The following is a 19,777-nucleotide window of genomic DNA, read 5'->3' on the forward strand; positions in this document are numbered from 1 at the left end:
GGCAAAATTTAGATGTCTGTAGGACGGCCAATAGCGTCTATTGTGTCATATAATTCCAAGGACGTCCATTTTGGACATTCAAACGGACCGTTTTGGACGTTCTTGGACGTACTATGGACGTCCGTTTCACTTTTCTGGTATTTCTTGAGGCAAATTCACTAATGACATCATCAAAATCAATGTTGTTTGCCCCTTCATTTTCAATTGAAATTATAGCCAAACTAGACTAACGTTCTTGGCCCATTGTTGACCTCATATAGTTTTTTATGAGCTTAAGTTTACAGAAACTTCTCTCGCACGCAGCAACTGTGACTGGTATGGTGAGGAAGATGTGAATAGCAATTGCCGTTGTGGGATAAGCATTGATCAAAGAATATTTATGAATGAGCTGCAAAATATCGATCGGGCTAGATTTTTCAAAGTTGTCCATCATTGCAGCAGCTTGATATTTAAAGCTTTCCATTTCTGACTGGAATTCGGAAGAATCTAAATCTGCCTTGTAAATTTGATATAAATTTATAGCTTTTTTCTTGAGTTCATCCACTGAACTTTTAGAGAGTGAATGCCCGCTGAGGAAGTCAAAATCAAAGGTTACAGTCGCCACTCAATTTGTGTAATAATGCTGTCAAACACAAGGTTGCACTGAGATCCAAATTCTGCTTCTGCTGTGAGAAGGTGAGAGTCATCTTCAGCTTCATAAAGTGCCATCCGCTTCACTTTGCGCTTCCTCTTGATTGGAAAGCCACCATCAATTCCGCTCTGATTAGCTTTTTTTGTGGCATCTTTGATAATGTTGTCCACCCCAACATATCGAAGATTCTTAATGGAAGCCTTCGATCCTTTAATTTTTTTTTTTTTTTTTTGCGGCAATGTCAATTGAAATGGTTTTTGACTGAAGCAGTTTGGTTTGCCGGTCAATTAAAGAAAGAATTTGACACCAGAAATCCAACATACACATAAAACTGAAATTAATTTGAATGAGAAGTTCTTTTGCACTGCTAACTGTGACAGCATTTATCATGGGATTGTGGATAATGGATTCCAAAACTTGAAGAACGTCTTTGATTTGTCTGTGATGTGATTACTTCTTTTTTGGCAGACCATCTTGTGTCACTGTTTCCCTTTAATGAGATGGTCAACGTTTTCATCAGTTTTTCTCATCTTGACGTGGAGCTTGAAAAAAAGTTAAAGTTGGCTTGAACCTTTCCAAAAAACGTAATCATGAGTGGGGAAACCTCAGCAGCATGAACACCAACAAGATTTAAAGTGTGAGCTGCGCATGGAACAAATCTTGCTGACTCATTAATAAAGTACGGATGTGAGCTTTGACGCCATTGTATTTTCCAGACATATTGGCTCCATTGTCATAGTCTTGGCTCCGGCAATTGAAAATGTTTAGACCATCCTTCTCCAATTTTTTAGTTATCTCTGTTGCAAGACCTTTTCCGGTTTTTTGGTGAGATTCAATAAAGTCCACAAAGCTTTCCTAAATTGTACAGGTTTCATCACTGATGTGGACATACCTGATGATCTGAGTCATCTGGTCTTTGTGGGAGGCATCTGGAGTGCATTCAAACAGAGTTGAGTAGTATTTAGCTTCTTTGATGTTTGACAAAATTTCGTTTCTGACTTTCTGCCCAAGTAACTCAATCAGCTCATTTTGAATTCGAGGAGAAAAGTAGGATGTTTTGGTTTTTTTTGCTTTAACGGACGCAATGTGTTCAGCCACTAAAGGATAATAATGGCTAATCAACTCAATTAAGCTCAGAAAAATGCAACTGTTTTGTTGACCGATGTCTTCTGTTGTTCCCTGAAGGGCAAGATTGTTCTTGGCACAGAACAAAATTGCATCAACAATCACTTTCAAGATGTCTCTCCACTTTTTCATCTCTCCACTGATAACTCTCTGCATATTAGAATCCAGGGTTTTTCCTTCCTTGAGATTTTTTCAAGAGTTTTCCAATCAGAATAGCATCTTTGGTGTTCATTGCTGTTTTCATGCTCAGTAATTCTTGGGTTTAGTTTTTTCCGGTCACAAAACTCTTTGGAAATTTCTGACAAATTGCTGGTTTTTGTCGTTGAAAATAGCAGACAGCAAAAACAAAACAAAGAATCTTTTTTGTTGCTGTACTGCAGCCAAGTGCGAACAAATTTTTTACCATTGGGATGAATTTTTTTATACCATTTTGAGCTGAAGTGTCGCATTCTGTTGTCAAAATCACACAGCGTGTTTGGGAAAAATTCTCTTCTGTTTTGCTCTGGCCCATGCTCAATCAAAAAGCATCTTTTTTTGTCCGTTATTTTGGAACATGTTGCTGGATCCCTGTGTTGAAAATTTTCTTTCAGACCACTGGAATTTCTGAGATTTCTGAATGAAGTTCATCCTCGTCCATTTTAGCTTGGTTTGAAAGCTGTGCATTTCCATCTTCCCTGGTTGGTTCTGAATCAGTTGTGAAAAATTCTTCTTGACTTTGGCTGATGAAAATCTCCTCCTCAATTAATTCCAAATGATGATCTGAACTTAAGTCAATTATAGGATCTGTTGAATTGTCATTAACTTCAATACAAATATCCTCTAAAATAATTTGTTTTTCCACTGACTTTGTTACCAACCACTTTTTGAAACAGTTTTGTAGTTTCTCGTCACTTACTTGGCGCTGTTTTCTTTTCTTCTTAAATTCAGCCCCAGATAATTTTTTGGTTTGATTCATAATAGAATCATAATGTTAAAAAGTTATCAAAGGTGTGTTAGTGTTAAAGGGCGCTCTTTTGTTCAGTAAATGAGCTTTAATATTTAGGAGTTTGTGGGTGAACTTTAATTAATTTTCTTATCAACAGCAGCAACGCCGTGAAAATTTGTTTCATAACCGATTATTGTTTTTTCAATTTATTAAAATTTGCGCCCTCCCAATTTTGGCGCCTCAGGCCGCGGCCGCGGCCCGGCCGGCCCCACCCTTGGTACGGCCCTAGAAAGGGCTCATAGACCTGGTACTAGAGACATTAAAAATGTCAGATCTGTAGTTGTGAAACTGCTTAATTATAAAGATAAAAAAATTCTAAAAAACTCTCGGAAATTAAAAGGGGAAAATATATATATCAATGAGGACTATTGCGCGGAGACAACACTTATTAGAAAAGAATTACGAGTGGGCATGAAAAAAGCACGAAAAGCTGGGAAGTTTGCATACATTTCATACGACAAGTTGATCGTTCGCGAATGGTCACCAAAAACAACTTAAACATTTTATATTCCATTTAGTTTATAACGGTACTTTTTTTTATCTTATTTATAATACTTTATTTTTAAGATTTTAATTTAACCTTTAGAAATGGAGAACAATCTCTCTTATAATATTAATGCTGAAAATGCCATCTTTAGTAATAATAACTCTTACAATTATACTAAAAACATATTCGAAAGTGAGTACTGTTCAATATCTGAATCTACTCAATATCTTTGTGAGAATAAGAATAGATTTTCACATTTGCAGATTAATATTTGAAGTATGAATAAAAACTTTGAGAACTTTAAATGTTTATTGGAGAAACTTTGATTTTTAAATAATTTGTTTCACTGAAACTTGGCTTAAAAGGGATGAAAAAAATTCTAAATTTGAGTTAACAAACTATGATTCAGTTCATCTAATGTGCGATATTTGCGTAGGTGGTGGTGTAAGTATTTACATTCACAATTCTTTTGATTTTATTCAACGTAAAGATCTTAATGTAAACAATACAGATTGTGAGTCGTTATAAGTTGAAATAATAAACAAGTCAGCTAAAAATATCATTATCAATGCAATTTATAGACAGCCAACTGTTAGGTTAAAAATATTCAAAACTTATTTGCGTACATTCTTAAACTCTAAAAATATATTGCATGTTTACGTAGTTGGGGATATTAAAATTAGCATAACCATGCTTTAAATAGTGAAGCAAATATTTTTTTGGTATTCCTCTCAAATACAACCTTATCTCAACTATAAACAAAGCAACAAAAGTAACTAAAAGATCATTGACGTCACTAGATAATGTAATAACTAACAATTTTACATAACAGCCGTTATAAAACTGGTATAATCAGGACTGACTTAACTAACTTTCCCTATATTTCTTATTACTGATAGCGTTACTTTAAATAATGATACCCTCAAATCAACAGTATTCATGAGACAAATCAATGAAAACTCCATAAGCCAATTTAAAGAATTATTAACTGATTACGTCGATTGGAATCTTATACTGTAATCTCGCGATGTTACTAATGCTTATGATTTATTTCTAAACCAATTTTGTAAAATGTATGAAAAGGCATTTCCTTTAAAAGCAAAAGTAATAAATTTAAAGTCATTTATATTTTTGTGGATGACCAAAGGCCTTCTAAAACCATCAAGGAGAAAACAGAAGTTGTATAATAAATATTTAAAAAATAAAACTTATAAAAATGAAATTAATTACAAACATTATAGAAACTTATTTGAAAAAACTAAAAAACGATTAAAAGTTGATTATTACGCTAAATTACTAGAAAAAATCAAACGAAACGCTCGAAAAACGTGGAGTGTTATTAGGGATTTAATTGGGAAGAAAAAAAATGCAAAAAACAACTTACCCCAAAAACTTGTTATTGATGGAAAACTAGTTTATCATAAAATAATTATTATTGAGAAATTAAACAGTTTTTTCCTTGATGTTGCTCCAAACTTAGCCGCAAAAATTCTATTTGGACAAAAAAATTCAATTCGTATCTTACTAAGACTGATATAATTATGGACGAACCGATTTTAAACAAAAGTGAACTGCATAATGCTTTCAATAGTCTGAAAAAAAATAAAAGTGAAGGCATAGATCAAATGTTAATGTAATAAATTCTGTTTTTGATATTACCGAACCCTCGTTATTCCATATTTTTAATCTCTCACTTAAATCAGGTCATATTCCAGATAAATTAAAAATTTCAAAAATAACACCGATTTTCAAATCTGGCGATGAGACTAATGTTTCAAACTAATGACCAATTTCAGTTTTGCCCTGCTTTTCGAAACTAATTGAATGCATTATGTATAACAGACTTTATAAATATTTAACTGAAAATAAGATTTTATACTTTAATCAATACGGTGTTAAAAAAAACCATTTCACTGACCATGCAATAATTGAATTGGTTAAGCATATATCAAATGGGTTTAATAGTGATTGCTATACAATAGGGTTTTTTATTGATTTACCTAAAGCCTTTTGAAAAAACTAGGAAATTATGGTATCAAAAATCAAAGTTTACTTTTGTTTAAATTGTACCTACCTAACAGAAAGCAATTTATAATTAAAGAATCAAAAGACTCGAAAAACAACTTAATAACTTGAGGGGTACCCCAAGGTTCTATTTTAAAACCTTTATCATTTTTACTTTATGTAAATGACTTATATTTAGCATCAATAATATTCAATACTATTTTATTTGCAGATGACACAAATTTATTTTATTCTCACAAAGATATTGATGTTCTTTTTAGAATAATAAATGAAGAATTAGATAAAACCAATAAGTGGTTTATAAGTAACCGCCTTTCATTAAATGCAGAGAAAACAAAATTTATCCTATTCCATAAGCCTAGTAAAGCCGTGAGTATTCCTCTTAAATTACCCAATCTTTTAATTAATAACATAATAATTAAAAGGAAATTGACTACAAGCTTTCTGGGAGTGCTTTTAGATGAAAAATTGTCATGCAAATTTCATATTAAATATATTGAAGGTAAAATCTCAAAAAGTATTTCCATTTTATATCGAACAAAACCTTTTCTTAATAATGAGTCTTTAAAAAATCTTTATTTTTTGTTTATACACAGTTATCTTTCATACTGTAACGTTGCCTGGGGTAGCACTAATCACACTAAACTAAAGAATATTTATAACAAACAAAAACATGCTTGCAGGATAATATTTGGGGCAACCAAAAATGCACAATGTGAACCTCTCTTACGTCTGCTTGGAGCTTTAAATACTTATAAGCTTAATATTCATCAAGTTTTACTATTTGTGTTTAAAGCAAAACGTGGGTTATCTCTAGTAACATTTCAATCCTATTTTAATGAGATCTCATAAATATTCTTCCAAATTTTCAGAGAATAACTTTGTCGTTTCAATAATACATCTTAAATTAAGTTCGTACCAAATTTTATATCGGGGACCTTTTGTTTGGAAAAATTTTTATCCAATTTTTAATGAAAAACAAAACTTCGTTTTAAATTGCATTTTGGAAAATTTTAAGGCGAATTTAAAACGGCATTTGCTAAACATGAACTTTGATATATTAGATTTCAAATATCTTTTTTACAATTTAAAAACGTTTGAATTAAATCAGTTAAAATAATCAGTTAAACTTTTACATTTACTTTAGCTTTTGTTACTAATGGTTTACAAACCATTTGTTACTAATGGTTTACAAACCATTTGTTACTAATGGTTTACAAACCATTTGTTACTAATGGTTTACAAACCATTTGTTACTAATGGTTTACAAACCATTTGTTACTAATGGTTTACAAACCATTTGTTACTAATGGTTTACAAACCATTTGTTACTAATGGTTTACAAACCATTTGTTACTAATGGTTTACAAACCATTTGTTACTAATGGTTTACAAACCATTAGTAACAAACGATATACATAAAAGCAAATCTGCTTTTACGTTTATATTTTCGTTGATATTTATTAATCAGCCCAAATTCTTATTTTTATTGCATTATTTTTAATAAAATATAACTCTTGTTTATATGTTATGCATTTTTTATACAAAATAATTTTTTGTGGATTGATAACTTTCATGATTTTCTCTTGTTTGCAATTTTTTATTTTTTCGATTATTTTACTGAATACTGTTAGCAAAATTTATTTATTTAATATAAAGTTTAATATAAATTATAAAATTATTTTTTATTAAATTAAAATTTAAATTAAAATTTAATATAAATTATAAAGTTATTTTATTGCTGAAATTGTATGTATTTATACTGTTTTATTTATTACGTATGTAAATTTTAAACACGTTTTAGAGCACTAATGTAACGGGGCTCGGCGATAAGATAACTTGTCTTCTTTTTTGCTCCGAACAGGATTTTCTATTAATGTAATATCTTTTTTTGTAATTTTTAAAACACGACAAAATAAATTAATAATAATAATAAAAAAATAAATAATAAGATATGCAGCATTAGGTATGCAGCATAAAAATTAAGCATAAAAAGCATTAGGTATGCTGCATAAAAATATTTAAATATATAAATTAAGACCAAGACTTAGTAAGACTAATTTAATAGGACTTGGTAATACTGCATTCAAAGCATCTGTAATTTAGAGTAAATGTCTATCTATGCATTATTTTTTTAAAAAAATCTGAGCCTCTTAATGGTTACAAGTGTTATGCTTATAAAATTAAAAAAAAACATGTATACACGTATAGAAAAATTATGATTTGTTTTTTTTAAAGGAATGTTTATTTTCACACACACACCCTCCCTCCCTCACTTGTTTAACTCCCGTAAGTAATTTCAGAAATGGCAAAGTAGGCACCAAAAGTGGGGGCAAAAATATCTATAGTGGGCATGCAAATTTTTCAATAAAAGTTTTCAGCTACATGAAAATGTGTAAAATTAAGAATATGAAAAGTATAGAAAGAAAAAAAAAGATCATATCTTCAATGTTTACTGAATGCATGAAATACAACAATATTTTCACCAGAAATAAATCCACTTATAAAGTTCGTAATTGTAATTAAAAAATACATATTAAAAAATTATAACCCTTATTGTTTTTAAAAAACATGTTAATATAAAATTCTGAAAAATTAGAGTACAAAACACGTTTCTACATAAAAGTCCAAAATCAAACTTCAAAAGGTGTGGCGCAGAACTTTAACACCAATATCTGTTCCGTAAAACGCGGATTCCCGCATACCTATAACAATGAGTTGTGAGATTCTTTGAAGACAGAAAGGTGATCTTGTATTCTTTTTACAATATTATTACTAAGTCTATGAGGTCTGTTATTGTGCTTCCCTCTATGATCCTTTGGTGGATTCCCTTTGCAGAGAAAAGATATTAACAGTTAACTAAAAAAAAAAATAAACATATTAGTTTTGTGGTATAGTTCTAAGGCCTACGCTAATTGTTTTATTAAAATAAAATCTTTTCTACCTACGACTCCAATCAATACCTGTAATGACCAATCCCTGTATATAGTTTAATCCTAAATATTATGTTAAATTCGAACATATTTAAAACTTTCCAGACCTACCTATAGTTAACAGGCTCCATTTTATTGTCTCTACTCTGCTTTTCCTGATACCCAATGGGTACATGGACGTCCATAGTACGTCCAAGGACGTCAAAGATGATCCGTTCGGACGTCCAAAATGGACGTCCATTGGACGTACCAAATGAAATGAATTTCATCCGTCCAATTCGGACCTCTAAAGTACGTCCAAAACAGTTCGTTCGGAGGTCCACAATAGACGCTATTGGACGTCCAACGGACGTCTAAATTTTTTCCGTTCATTCAATTTAATTTTATTTAGCTTATTCTCATACCCACTCCATTTCTAACAGTTATAAAAATTGGAGTCTTGATGAAATCAAGACTCCATTTTTTATAGTTGTTAAAAGAAATGAAGTCTTTTTTTTCCCACAAGGCCTAAATTTAATATACACGTGTTTAGGGATTCAACACGTGTGGAAACCCTTATTAGGATAATAATAAGGTTATTGAATAAATAATTAAATCCCAGTATTGAAACAAACCATTACAAAAAATTAAAAAAATAAAATACTTGACGATATTAATATATAAATACAATCTAGAGAAAACATTATTTTTTGGCTCGTTTTAATGTCGCCAATAGCAACTATTGTCGGTGACCAATTTTGTCACCAACAATAGGATCTAAAGAAATAAGTATTTAATATAAATTTTTATTGTGGATGTCTTTTAATTTGTTGACTTTTTCCCAATTAAATTCAAAAGCAAAGTTTCTTTACCTTGCTTTTGAATTCAGTTGTTTATTTTAGATTTTCTAAAACATGCTCTATGATTGACAGACAATTTTGAGATAAATATTGTTATAAGTTTCGGAAAGTTATACAAATAAAAACTAAATTAAAATAAATCCAAATCTGTAGACATTGCTTAGAAACTTAACAATTTCTTTACAAAAATTGGGAAAAAACTTGCTGACAAAGTAACTCCTGGAAAAACAAGTTTTAAATCATATTTAGAAAAAAAAGGATCTCGTAATGGAAGAGCATAAAATAATTCCCAATGAGCTTTAAAATGCCTTTAATTTCCTACAATCAAACAAAAGCCCAGGGCTTGACGACATTAGTGCAAATGTCGTAAAAAGTGTCTACGACATTATTGAACATCCCCTTCTGCATATTTACAACATGTCTTTAAATCACAGGATATTTCCTGAACAGCTTAAGATGGCTAAAGTTGTTGCTGTATTTAAAAGCGGGGACAATTCTATGGCTTCTAACTATAGACCCATTTCTATTTCACCCTGTTTTTCAAAAATATTAGAGCGAATAATGCACTATTAATCATCACCTCTTAAATAATAATCAATATGGATTTCAAAAACGACACTGAACAGAACACGCTGTTATCAAACTTGTAAATGAAATTTTAAATACATTCGATAAAAATAAATACACTCTGGGATATTCTTTGATCTTTCAAAAGCATTTGACACTGTTGACCATGAGATTCTTCTGTATAAACTAGATAATTATGGAATAAAAAACAACAACTTAAAAAAGTTTCGCTCCTACCTTAATAATCGTAGACAAACATTATCGTATGGCAAAACTGTTACACAGCCTAAAAGTATTACCTGTGAGGTCCCGCAAGTATCAATTCTAAGACCATTGCTATTCCTTGTTTATATTAATGATGTCTTATCATCTTCCAATAAACTCAACTTTGTTCTCTGCTGACGATACGCAAGTATTTTTTAGCCACAAAAACATTAACTTTGTGTTTAATACGGTCAATCAAGAACTAGAAAATCTTAATGTATGGTTAAAGCCCAAAAACTCTCGCTAAACGTAGATAAAAGCAAATATATTCTTTTTACAAAATCTTCTGGTTCAGACACCCTCCCCTTAAAACTTCCTGAACTGCTTATCGACAAAACTAAACTTAAAAGAGAATACTCAATCAACTTTTTTAGATATAATTCTTAATGAAAGTGTTAGCTGGAGTAATCATATCAAAAAGTGGAAAAGAAAATATATAAAATTAATGCAATTTTGTATAAATCAAAGCATCTTCTAAGTACAACTTGTTTAAAAAATATTTATTTCTCTTTTATTCACAGCTGCATCAATTACTATAACATAATCTGGGCAAGTACTTATCCAACAAAGTTAAATGTAATTTACAAAAAACAAAAACATGCATGTTGCTTAATATTAAACGAAAACAGGTACACCAGTGTCAAACCTCTACTAAGAGAACTTGGAGTGCTAAATGTCTTCGAAGTAAATATTCTTAACATACTACTTTTTATGTTTAAGTTAAAGAATCTACTGCTACCAAACACTTTCCAATATCAATATATTTCTATAAACCACAAATACCAAACTTAGTACTCAATTAACAACTTTGTTATACCAAAAACTTCATTAAAACAAGCTGAATTCTCAATATCTTGCAGAGGGCCACGATTGTGGAACTCGTTTCTAACAAGTAATATAAAGACTATAACTTCCACTCTACATTTTGTTGCAAACGTGCAACAAAACAACAGATATTCAATTTTGATTATAAAAAATTACTAACTTACTTTTACTTTATTTAACCTTAGTTATTTAATACCTTATTTATTGACGCAATACATTTTTATTTTGTTTTTTCAATATCTATTTTCTTCAATATGTATGGATTTCAAAGTAATGTTATTATATTGACATACAAAATAAAAAAAATTAAATGAAATAAGAAAATTAAAACAAACAAACAAATAAATTAAAAAAATAATGTAAAAAAGTTTATGCATGTGTATTATATATATATATATATATATATATATTTTTTAGATTATTCACCTCCCCAAGGCCCGAGGGGGGCCACTACAGTCGAGGAGGCTACTCATTTTTTTTTTTTTTTAATTTTTTAATTGTTATTTGTGGTGCAACCCTCTCTCAACTCTTTAACTCCGAAACACGAACCTTGCCAAGTAAGGCCGCTGCGCGGAGAAACTAAGTTGAGCGCGGTACTTCTAGGGATGTGGTGGGAGTCGAACTCCGAACCTCTCGCTTACAAAGCAAGCGCTCTTACTACTACACCACTACCGCATATACAAGATTATATCTTTGTACATAGTGGCCACAAAATTTTAAAAGTCAAATTCCAGGACATTTCCAGGACATTCCAGGACTTTTTGAAAAATTTTCCAGGACATTTTATAACCTATTAAATGAATATTATCAATTATATTTTCATTTTCATTGAACAATATTCATAGAATATTTCAACTAAATCGACTAATAACTTTTTTAAATTGACAAAAAGTAGTAGTATTAAGTTTTTAATAACATAATATTTTTAAAAAAAATTTATTTTTGAAAGTCAGTATAAAATAGAAAGAAGAATGTAAACTAATATAAATATACATATAATAGTTAAACAATCATACTCTTTAATGGAACTAAACTAAACCAAAACATATTTACAAAATAAATAAATGAAACTCAAACAATGATTGAATCTCTTTTTAAACATAAAGCTTTTTCTAAACTGTCAAGCTCTTGCAATTTTAAAAATTTATCTTTTGATAACTTTCTGAAATCATTTGAAGTGATTATAAAACTCAAATCTTTTTTTTCCTCTGCCTTTAATGCATAACTATCTGCCTCCTTTATTAAATCGTCAGCTGATGCTTGAAGTAGCTTCTTCCTTCAAACAGTGTCATCAATTTCAGCGGAAACAGCTTTTCTTTTTAAACTTACAGTTGATAACTCTTTAACTTTTTTTGCACTTTCCAACGCAACATCGTATCGCATTCTAGATGATTTGACTGATTTCATCATTTCTCTAGTGATTGGAATATCTGCAGCATTTTGTTGCTTTGATAACATGTGATCATGAACTATTCTTAATGCAATTAGAGAATCTTCACCTAAATTTTCAACTAGATAGTCCTTATTTACTTTGAACCCGCGTTCAATAGCAGCCTGGCCATGAGACAAGCAAAATAATATTATGCAGACATCCCAAAGAGATGTATATCCATTTACAGGTATATGCTGAGCAAGAAAAATATCCAACCTATCATCATATTTTTTGAATGACAAAAACTCTGTATCATGTTTACGGACAATGTTGATTATAAATTGAAAATATTCTTCATTTGCTTTGTCCCCAATTTTTGATTTTAAATATCCAGAAGCTACTAGTTGTTGCAATAATTTAGAAAACTTTAACTTATTACACTCTACTTCTCTGCTATCTGCTAATTGAATAGGATCTAGACAAGAGGAACACCTGACTAGAAGATATTTTATGGGAGATTTTTCTAACATGTGAGTTGCAAGTGAAGATAAAAATATACAAACATCTTTGTAAAATTTTGAAATTATGCTTCCTTTTGATGTTGATAATCGTTTGTATTTTTGAACTTCCATATTTGCAGACAGACCAATATCAATTGTATCTTCTCTTTTGTATAACATTGGATCTGTGAGATTTAGCTTCATTATTTTTTTAATTGTATCAGATCGTTCCATTACATCATTTAATAAAAACATACTTAGAATGCTAACTAAAATGTTTTTTAAAACATCGAATATAAATCGGAACATTGGTTTATCACATTGAAAACCCTTTAGGAATATATTTAACTTTTCAGCTATAAATTCAACAAACTTTAATTTAGCAATAAACAAAGGATCTTTAATTGTATCTTTTAAAACATTAAACCACTTTCCATGAGGTTGCTTTGATTTTGGTAAGCTTTGTAAGTGTTCAATAAACTTCAAATAGCCAGGAAAAATATTTGCTGCTCGTTCACAACAGTTTTGATTCTCACACCAACGATGGCCACAATAAGGTAAAGGGTAAACTTTGTTCTCAGCTACATTTTCATAGATTTCTCTGTGTGAAGGGCATTCATTCAGAAACTTCCACATTGCTTTTAATTTTTCACCAAGTTTCCATTCAGAGTTATTAACTGATGTTTTTAGGCTTCCATGAACTGTGTGGAGGCCACACGTGCCAATATCTAATAAGGCTGGATACTCATTAAGTTCCCGATCTTCTTTTACCAGTCTTAAAAATTTTAAATTGACATTAGGTCCATCTGAAGATATCTGAATCATTTTTTGTATGTTAAGTTGAGATACACCTTCATTAAAAGATTTTAATAACTGCTTTGAATTTGCACCTCCTAAAAACTGTGAGTCAAGATATCTTGTAAAAACTTGATTTGATTCATGGTTCCAGAATCGAACAATAATATCCATTTGACCTTTTTGTATGCTACGATTTAATGACTCATCAAAAGATATTACAAAAACCGGTGATAACAATATTTCTTTATATAACAAATCAAGAAAATATGGTGCAATGCCAAATTTTGTAACATATCCACACTTTGTTCGACCTACCTGAAACTTTTTTGCAATGTTACTATCAGAAAACATAGATATAAATAGTGAGTTAATACCTTCACATGATCTAATATCCATCTAATTTCAGCGGTTATTACTTGTTCATTTATAAATACCATATCCAATGTTTTAGACTTTTTAGATGGCTTTTCAATAATCTGAACAGTACCAGTTTTTAAAGGTGACAAAGTTTTTGATTCAGCAAAATAATTGCATAATGAACTTAATACTGGAGGTGATAACTCATAATGTTTTTTACTTTTGAGATGACTTTTTAAAGCATTTTCACCCATATTTCTAACATTAATGCCTTTTTTACAAAAAAACATGATGCAATTGTCGTACTTTTTTTAAAAATCCAGTTTTTGTATTCAGGTGTTTGCAACCATGCATTCGAAAAATGCGAATCTCGAGGCATTCTATATTTATACTTTACTATTTAAACTTTTTCTAAACTTAAAAATATCCAAAAAATTAAAACTATAGAAAAATTAAATACTATAATTTGATATGCATGATTTCAAACCAACAATTACTGATATAAGAAAACAAAAATCAAACAAAATTCAAAGTAATTAAAGCAATATATAAAACCTAAAAAAAACCATTCATAAAAATTAAATTACAGCGGCTTTAAATTTTTTTAATTGCATAAAAAAATTTAACTTTACTGCAATAATATTAGTAATTTTAAAATATATTTAAAAAAATAAAAATTCCAGGACATTCAAGGACAATTTTGAAAAAATCAAAATTTTCCAGGACATTCCAGGGCACTTGCAAAAATCCAGGACATTCCAGGACATTCCAGGACTGTGGCCACCATGTTGTAACAATGGGGCTGGATAATAAGAACATGTCTTCTGCCAGCTCCAGTCAGAACTTTTCAAAACTTTATATTGTTATGTTGTAAAACATTTTAAAGTTTAATTCAAAAGACAAAATAAACAAATAAATAAAAAACGACCGCAAATATATTTGCAAATAATTATTATGAGTAAATGTTTGAAGTCTTATATAAGATGCAATAGCTACAAACTCGCATTCAATGCTCACCTTTTATGCATTTATAATAAGCAGTGATGGTAAATTTTCTTTATCGTTTTCTTCCATCCTTGCTAAATAATGCCTGTATACCATGATAGCATTCAAAACATTTTTAACTGTTTTCGGTGGGTTCGCTCCTCCCACTTCTCTCATTTGAGTAGCTTTAAAAATTATTAATACAAATTAAAAGCATGATTAAATATTGAACCAAAATTAAATACCATATATAGTCACAACATATTGTGAGCAAATAAGTCACCTTTTTTTACAAGTCATATAAGTACTAATATATATACATACACACACACACACACATATATATATATATATATATATATATATATATACATATATATATGTATATATATATATATTTATATATATATATGTATATATATATGTATATATATATATATGTATGTATATATATGTATGTATGTATATATATATATATATATATACATACATATATATATATATATATATATATATATATATATATATATATATATATATATATATATATATATATATATATATATATATATATACAAACCTTTAGCTTTTAACTGAACACTTAACTTTAACACCAACTCTGACAAACAAGGCCGCTGTGGTTAGATATAAGTTAAGCACAGTACTTCAAGGGATGTGGTGGGTATCAAACTTGGATTTTCTTTTTTAAAAGGCAAGCAAACCACAACACCACAACTATTACTATTATCAATTCAACTATATTTATTTTCACTAAAATTCTTACACACCCAGGCATCAGTCTTCAGTAATAATAAAAATTAGAATATAGATTTTTATTGTTAAAAAATGAACATTAGAAGTTACCTTGCGTTTCCTTGCATTTGAACATTTTTTTAAAATATTATCAATAATATTAAATCTCTCAAATAAATTTATTGTTTTTTTTTTTCCTTATTGTCAACATTCAAACTAAAATCAACAACTCAACTTTGTCTGATGTTTTTAAACCTATCAAGGAGTTGGATATATACACGGATACATTCATGTATCAAGAAAATACATGAATGTATCAAGAACATACATGAATGTATCAAGAAGATACATGAATGTATCAAGAGGATACATGAATGTATTCAAAATACATGAATGTATCCAAAATACATGAATGTAGCAACATTAAAAAATCTTTTAATTTAGAGTAATATTTTTTTAGCAGTTTTATAATCACGGTTCATAGTTGTGTGGCTTAAATAGCCTTGCTGTTTAAGCCATACAACTAATAATAGCTGTTTGCCATTTTGTTTAAAAAAAACAAAAAAAAACTCATGTTAACTTTTTATCTCTTGAGACAAAACTCTACCTGCACTAATTTTTCTTAACTTCTCAACACATTTACAACTTTCCCTATCATCATTATCATCAATTGCAAGAATTAGAAGCCACAAGGAAAAAAAAAAGCTTCTTTCTCTTTTTCATTAACTTCCAACTTGTTTGAACCTAAATTCATTATGCCTATATATATATATATATATATATATATATATATATATATATATATATATATATATATATATATATATATATATATATATATATATATATATATATATATATATATATATATTATATATATATATACATACATACATACATACATACATACATACATACATACATACATACATATATATATATATATATATATATATATATATATATATATATATATATATATATATATATGTATATATATATATATATATATATATATACATATATATATATATATATATATATATATATATATATATATATATATATATATATATATATATATATATATATATATATATAAATTCATTTAACTTATGTACTAATGATGCTTAAGTAATACAAATTTTGGCTGAATCATTAAATATATAATGTTACCCTCCTCATCTAAATATAAGAAAAAATTATTCCACTAAGCTTAAGGGGGCTCACCCCTGTCAAAATAGCAAAAAGTAATTTTTTTTGAAATTTTTGGTTTTCCATGTTTCAAGTGTAAAAATTAACGAGGAATCTGATTCTGAATTAAAATTTTCAAAAAAAAACACCTAAGTATGTCTATTTCTTGATTATTTGATCATAGTCAAAAATAATCTTCTTAGCAACGTCCATAGCAACAATTTTATTTTCTCTTTTCCATTTATCTACAACACCTTTTTCTTAAAAGTTAATCTTATATGATTAATCTGAGTCTGTGAAGTATTAATTTTTCAAATTGCTTCCATGTAGGTCTATGCTTACAAAATGAACTTTGTAAGCATGCTAACCACACTGTAACACAACCACATAGATACACTATACATTGTGCGTCTAACTTTTTATTATAAATTAAATTCTGTTCTGTAGATTATTTAGTAATTATTTTGTTTATTTATAAATAACTTCTTGGCATTTTTAGTTGTGGGTAAGTATTAAAATAACTATTAGTTTAAAAAAAGAGCTTGATTATCAAGTTGATAATGGAAAAAAAATATGTGGCAAATAAAAAAACAATAACAAATGATAAAACTAAAAGAATAAAGTTTTCAAATTTAAAAAAAAAGAAAAGAAAGTTTAAAGGAAATCAATGCACAAGGAAAAAACAACTTGTGCCCATGCAATCTGAACTATTAAATCTTATTCCAAGTACTTAAGCATCATTACCAAAAACAAGATCCTTTACTAAGCTGTCAAGCCATGCTATTTCTCAGCCTTTAAATGATGGTATTACTGGAAAGCGAATTTTGGATGTGTTTAATTTATCAAACTTAATTTCAGTTCTTGGTTGTCCTCAATGTAAGCAAAGTTCATGTTTAAAGCTAAGTGAAAGTTTAAAACATGGATTAGCAAGTAAAATGACTGTAAAATGTTTTTGCCAATAGGAGCATTCATTTTGGACATCAGAAAAACTGCCATTTATGTCACGAGGATTTGATATAAACTACAGAATAGTATACTCAATGCGTAGATGCGGTCAAGGCTTTGCTGGTATTAATCGCTTTAATGCACCTATGAATTTTCCACCACGATTTACATCAAATAACTATAACAAGATTGTTTTTAAGTTAAAAAAAAGTGTTAAGTTTATTTCGGCTCAAACTATGGATGATGCAGCTCAAGAACTAAAAGAGTTATCCAAAAATCAACCACATAATAATTTTTATGATATACCTGTGTCATGTGATGGCATCTGGCAAAGACGAGGATTTTCATCGCTAAATGGAACAGTTAGTTGCATTTCAATGGACACAGGTAAAGTTTTGGACGTAGTTCTGATAAATAGGTATTGTAAAATATGTGAGAACATTTACAAAATGACAGACTCATTTGAGAAAACCAAGTTTTATTGCAGGGGAAAACATATACAATGGTATAAAAGTTGTAAAGAGGCATGTGCAAAAGAGAGTAGGAACCCATTTACGAAAACTAAAAAAGAAAACAAAAGGAATAGGTGGAAAAGGAAAACTAACAAATGCAATTATTGACAAGCTTCAGAACTACTATGACTTGGCTATCAGGCTGCATGTTGGTGATAAACAAGCCATGAAAAAAGGAATTATAAGTGGTTTTTGCCATGTGGCATTGAATAAAATTAACAATCTTCATGTAAATTTTGCGACTGGAAAAAATAGTTGGTGCGGGTATCAAAGAGCTATGGCAAGAAATGAAGTTGACAAGTTTAGGCATGGTCCAGCCTTGCCAACAAATATTGCATTGCGAGTTAGAAAAGTTATGAGTTGACATGTGATTCACTTCTTGACAAGTGCTTACATGGAAAAACAGAAAATCAAAATGAGTCATTTAATAATATGGTTTGGAAACGTTTGCCCAAATCAACATTTGTTGGTTTACAACAACTTTCTTTGGGCATCTATGATGCTGTATCTAACTTTAACATTAAAGCTAAAGCTGTTATTACTTTGTATGAAAAACTAAATATGGTTCCAGGATTTTATATCAATCTTGGGTGTGATAAAATCAATACCAAAAGGATTAAGAATTCAATAAAACATAATGAAGTTAAAAATGTTCTCCGTCGTTGTCAAATTAGAGAACAAAAAAAACAAAAAGATGATAAAAAAATAGCAAAATGAAGGAAAAACCTATAAAGCAGGATTATTTTAAAGTTAATTTTAAAGATATTGTTTTTATTTTATTTAGTTTTTTTATTTTGGATATGCTGTTTTCTTATTTTTAGTTATATATCGTTTTTTTGATAAAAAATGTTTTCCATGTGATATAGTCTTTTTATATAAAATTATAGATAATGTAGATGTTGTATAAATTTCCATTATCAAAACACCTTTTCAATTGATTTTATTATGCTTAGAATTAAAAAGCTTTAAAAAATAATATCTTACTATAACTCTTTTTACAAAATGTTTTACGTTTTGCTTATTTTCTCAGATAACATTTTTTCCAAATTTAATAGATTTTAGAAATGTGGTAACTTTAGTTCTATTATAGCTTTTGAGCTGATATTTTCACACAACACACATAATAGATTGTTTCATGCAATAAACTAAAAGCTTGATTTAAATATTTTATATTGTCTGTGATTAACTTGTCTAAGGTTCAACTTTATGTTGAAAATATAGAAAAATATAGTTAATTTTTTAAAAACTTAAAAAGACATCCTTCCCAAAATAATATTTCACTTTTTTTCGGTATATTGCATGCATCTAATGTAAATAAATACTGTTATAAGTTTCATTGAAAAATAGTGAACCAACCCAAGGGAATTAGCTTTCCAAATTTCAAGAATTTTGCCATTTTGAATTTGTAACCATAGCAACAGCTGACATTTTTAAAAAATGAAAACGTATTTTTTTTAAACACTATTATAATATCCTCTCCAATGAATACCCTTAAAATCCTATGAACTTGGAAGTTGTCAAAATATTTTTGAGGGGGTGAGCCCCCTTAAGTTTTGGAATAACCACTAGGGTACATCATACTTTTAAAACTTTTGATTTTTAATTCGGCGGATAATTTTTATGGTGTCACTATATGTAAATATTAACTTCCAAAAAAAAAATTTTTACCTAGGTGGGATTG

General features: G+C 28.9%; 2 protein-coding genes across 4 annotated transcripts; both read right to left on the minus strand.

Moving 5' to 3' along the window:
* Positions 1-591: 591 nt before the first annotated feature.
* LOC136088240 (uncharacterized) lies at positions 592-1,912 on the minus strand. The gene is made up of 2 exons (XM_065811924.1): positions 1,524-1,912; positions 592-892 (listed from the first exon to the last, which is right to left on the minus strand). The coding sequence occupies exons 1-2, from the start codon at positions 1,910-1,912 to the stop codon at positions 592-594; spliced, it is 690 nt and encodes a 229-aa protein (XP_065667996.1).
* Positions 1,913-7,711: 5,799 nt separating this feature from the next.
* On the minus strand, positions 7,712-19,534 carry LOC136088874 (uncharacterized). 3 transcript variants are annotated; one of them, XR_010642581.1, is made up of 3 exons: positions 19,453-19,529; positions 14,726-14,877; positions 7,712-8,112 (listed from the first exon to the last, which is right to left on the minus strand). XR_010642581.1 is itself a non-coding variant. In XM_065813879.1 (2 exons), exon 2 carries the CDS (start codon positions 13,745-13,747, stop codon positions 11,960-11,962), a length of 1,788 nt encoding a protein of 595 aa, XP_065669951.1. In that variant the 5' UTR covers positions 13,748-14,877; positions 19,453-19,534; the 3' UTR covers positions 11,587-11,959. The 3 variants fall into 3 exon arrangements, 2 of the variants coding, with proteins under 2 accessions (XP_065669951.1, XP_065669952.1); XM_065813879.1 differs by lacking the exon at positions 7,712-8,112 and having other exon boundaries at positions 11,587-14,877; positions 19,453-19,534; XM_065813880.1 differs by lacking the exons at positions 7,712-8,112; positions 19,453-19,529 and adding an exon at positions 16,053-16,206 and having other exon boundaries at positions 11,587-14,877.
* Between the last annotated feature and the right edge of the window lie 243 nt (positions 19,535-19,777).

This window comes from Hydra vulgaris, chromosome 12 (assembly GCF_038396675.1).
Source record: "Hydra vulgaris chromosome 12, alternate assembly HydraT2T_AEP".
NCBI classification, from domain to species: domain Eukaryota; kingdom Metazoa; phylum Cnidaria; class Hydrozoa; order Anthoathecata; family Hydridae; genus Hydra; species Hydra vulgaris.

What these genes read in the sequence shown, in the direction of transcription:
- LOC136088874 (XM_065813879.1), bottom strand. Translation starts at nt 13,747, where the DNA reads ATGGATATTAGATCATGTGAAGGTATTAACTCACTATTTATATCTATG.
- LOC136088240 (XM_065811924.1), bottom strand. Translation starts at nt 1,912, where the DNA reads ATGCAGAGAGTTATCAGTGGAGAGATGAAAAAGTGGAGAGACATCTTG. An exon ending in CAGATGACTCAGATCATCAG is followed by an intron (nt 893 to 1,523) that starts GTATGTCCACAT and finishes AAACTGCTTCAG; the next exon opens with TCAAAAACCATTTCAATTGA.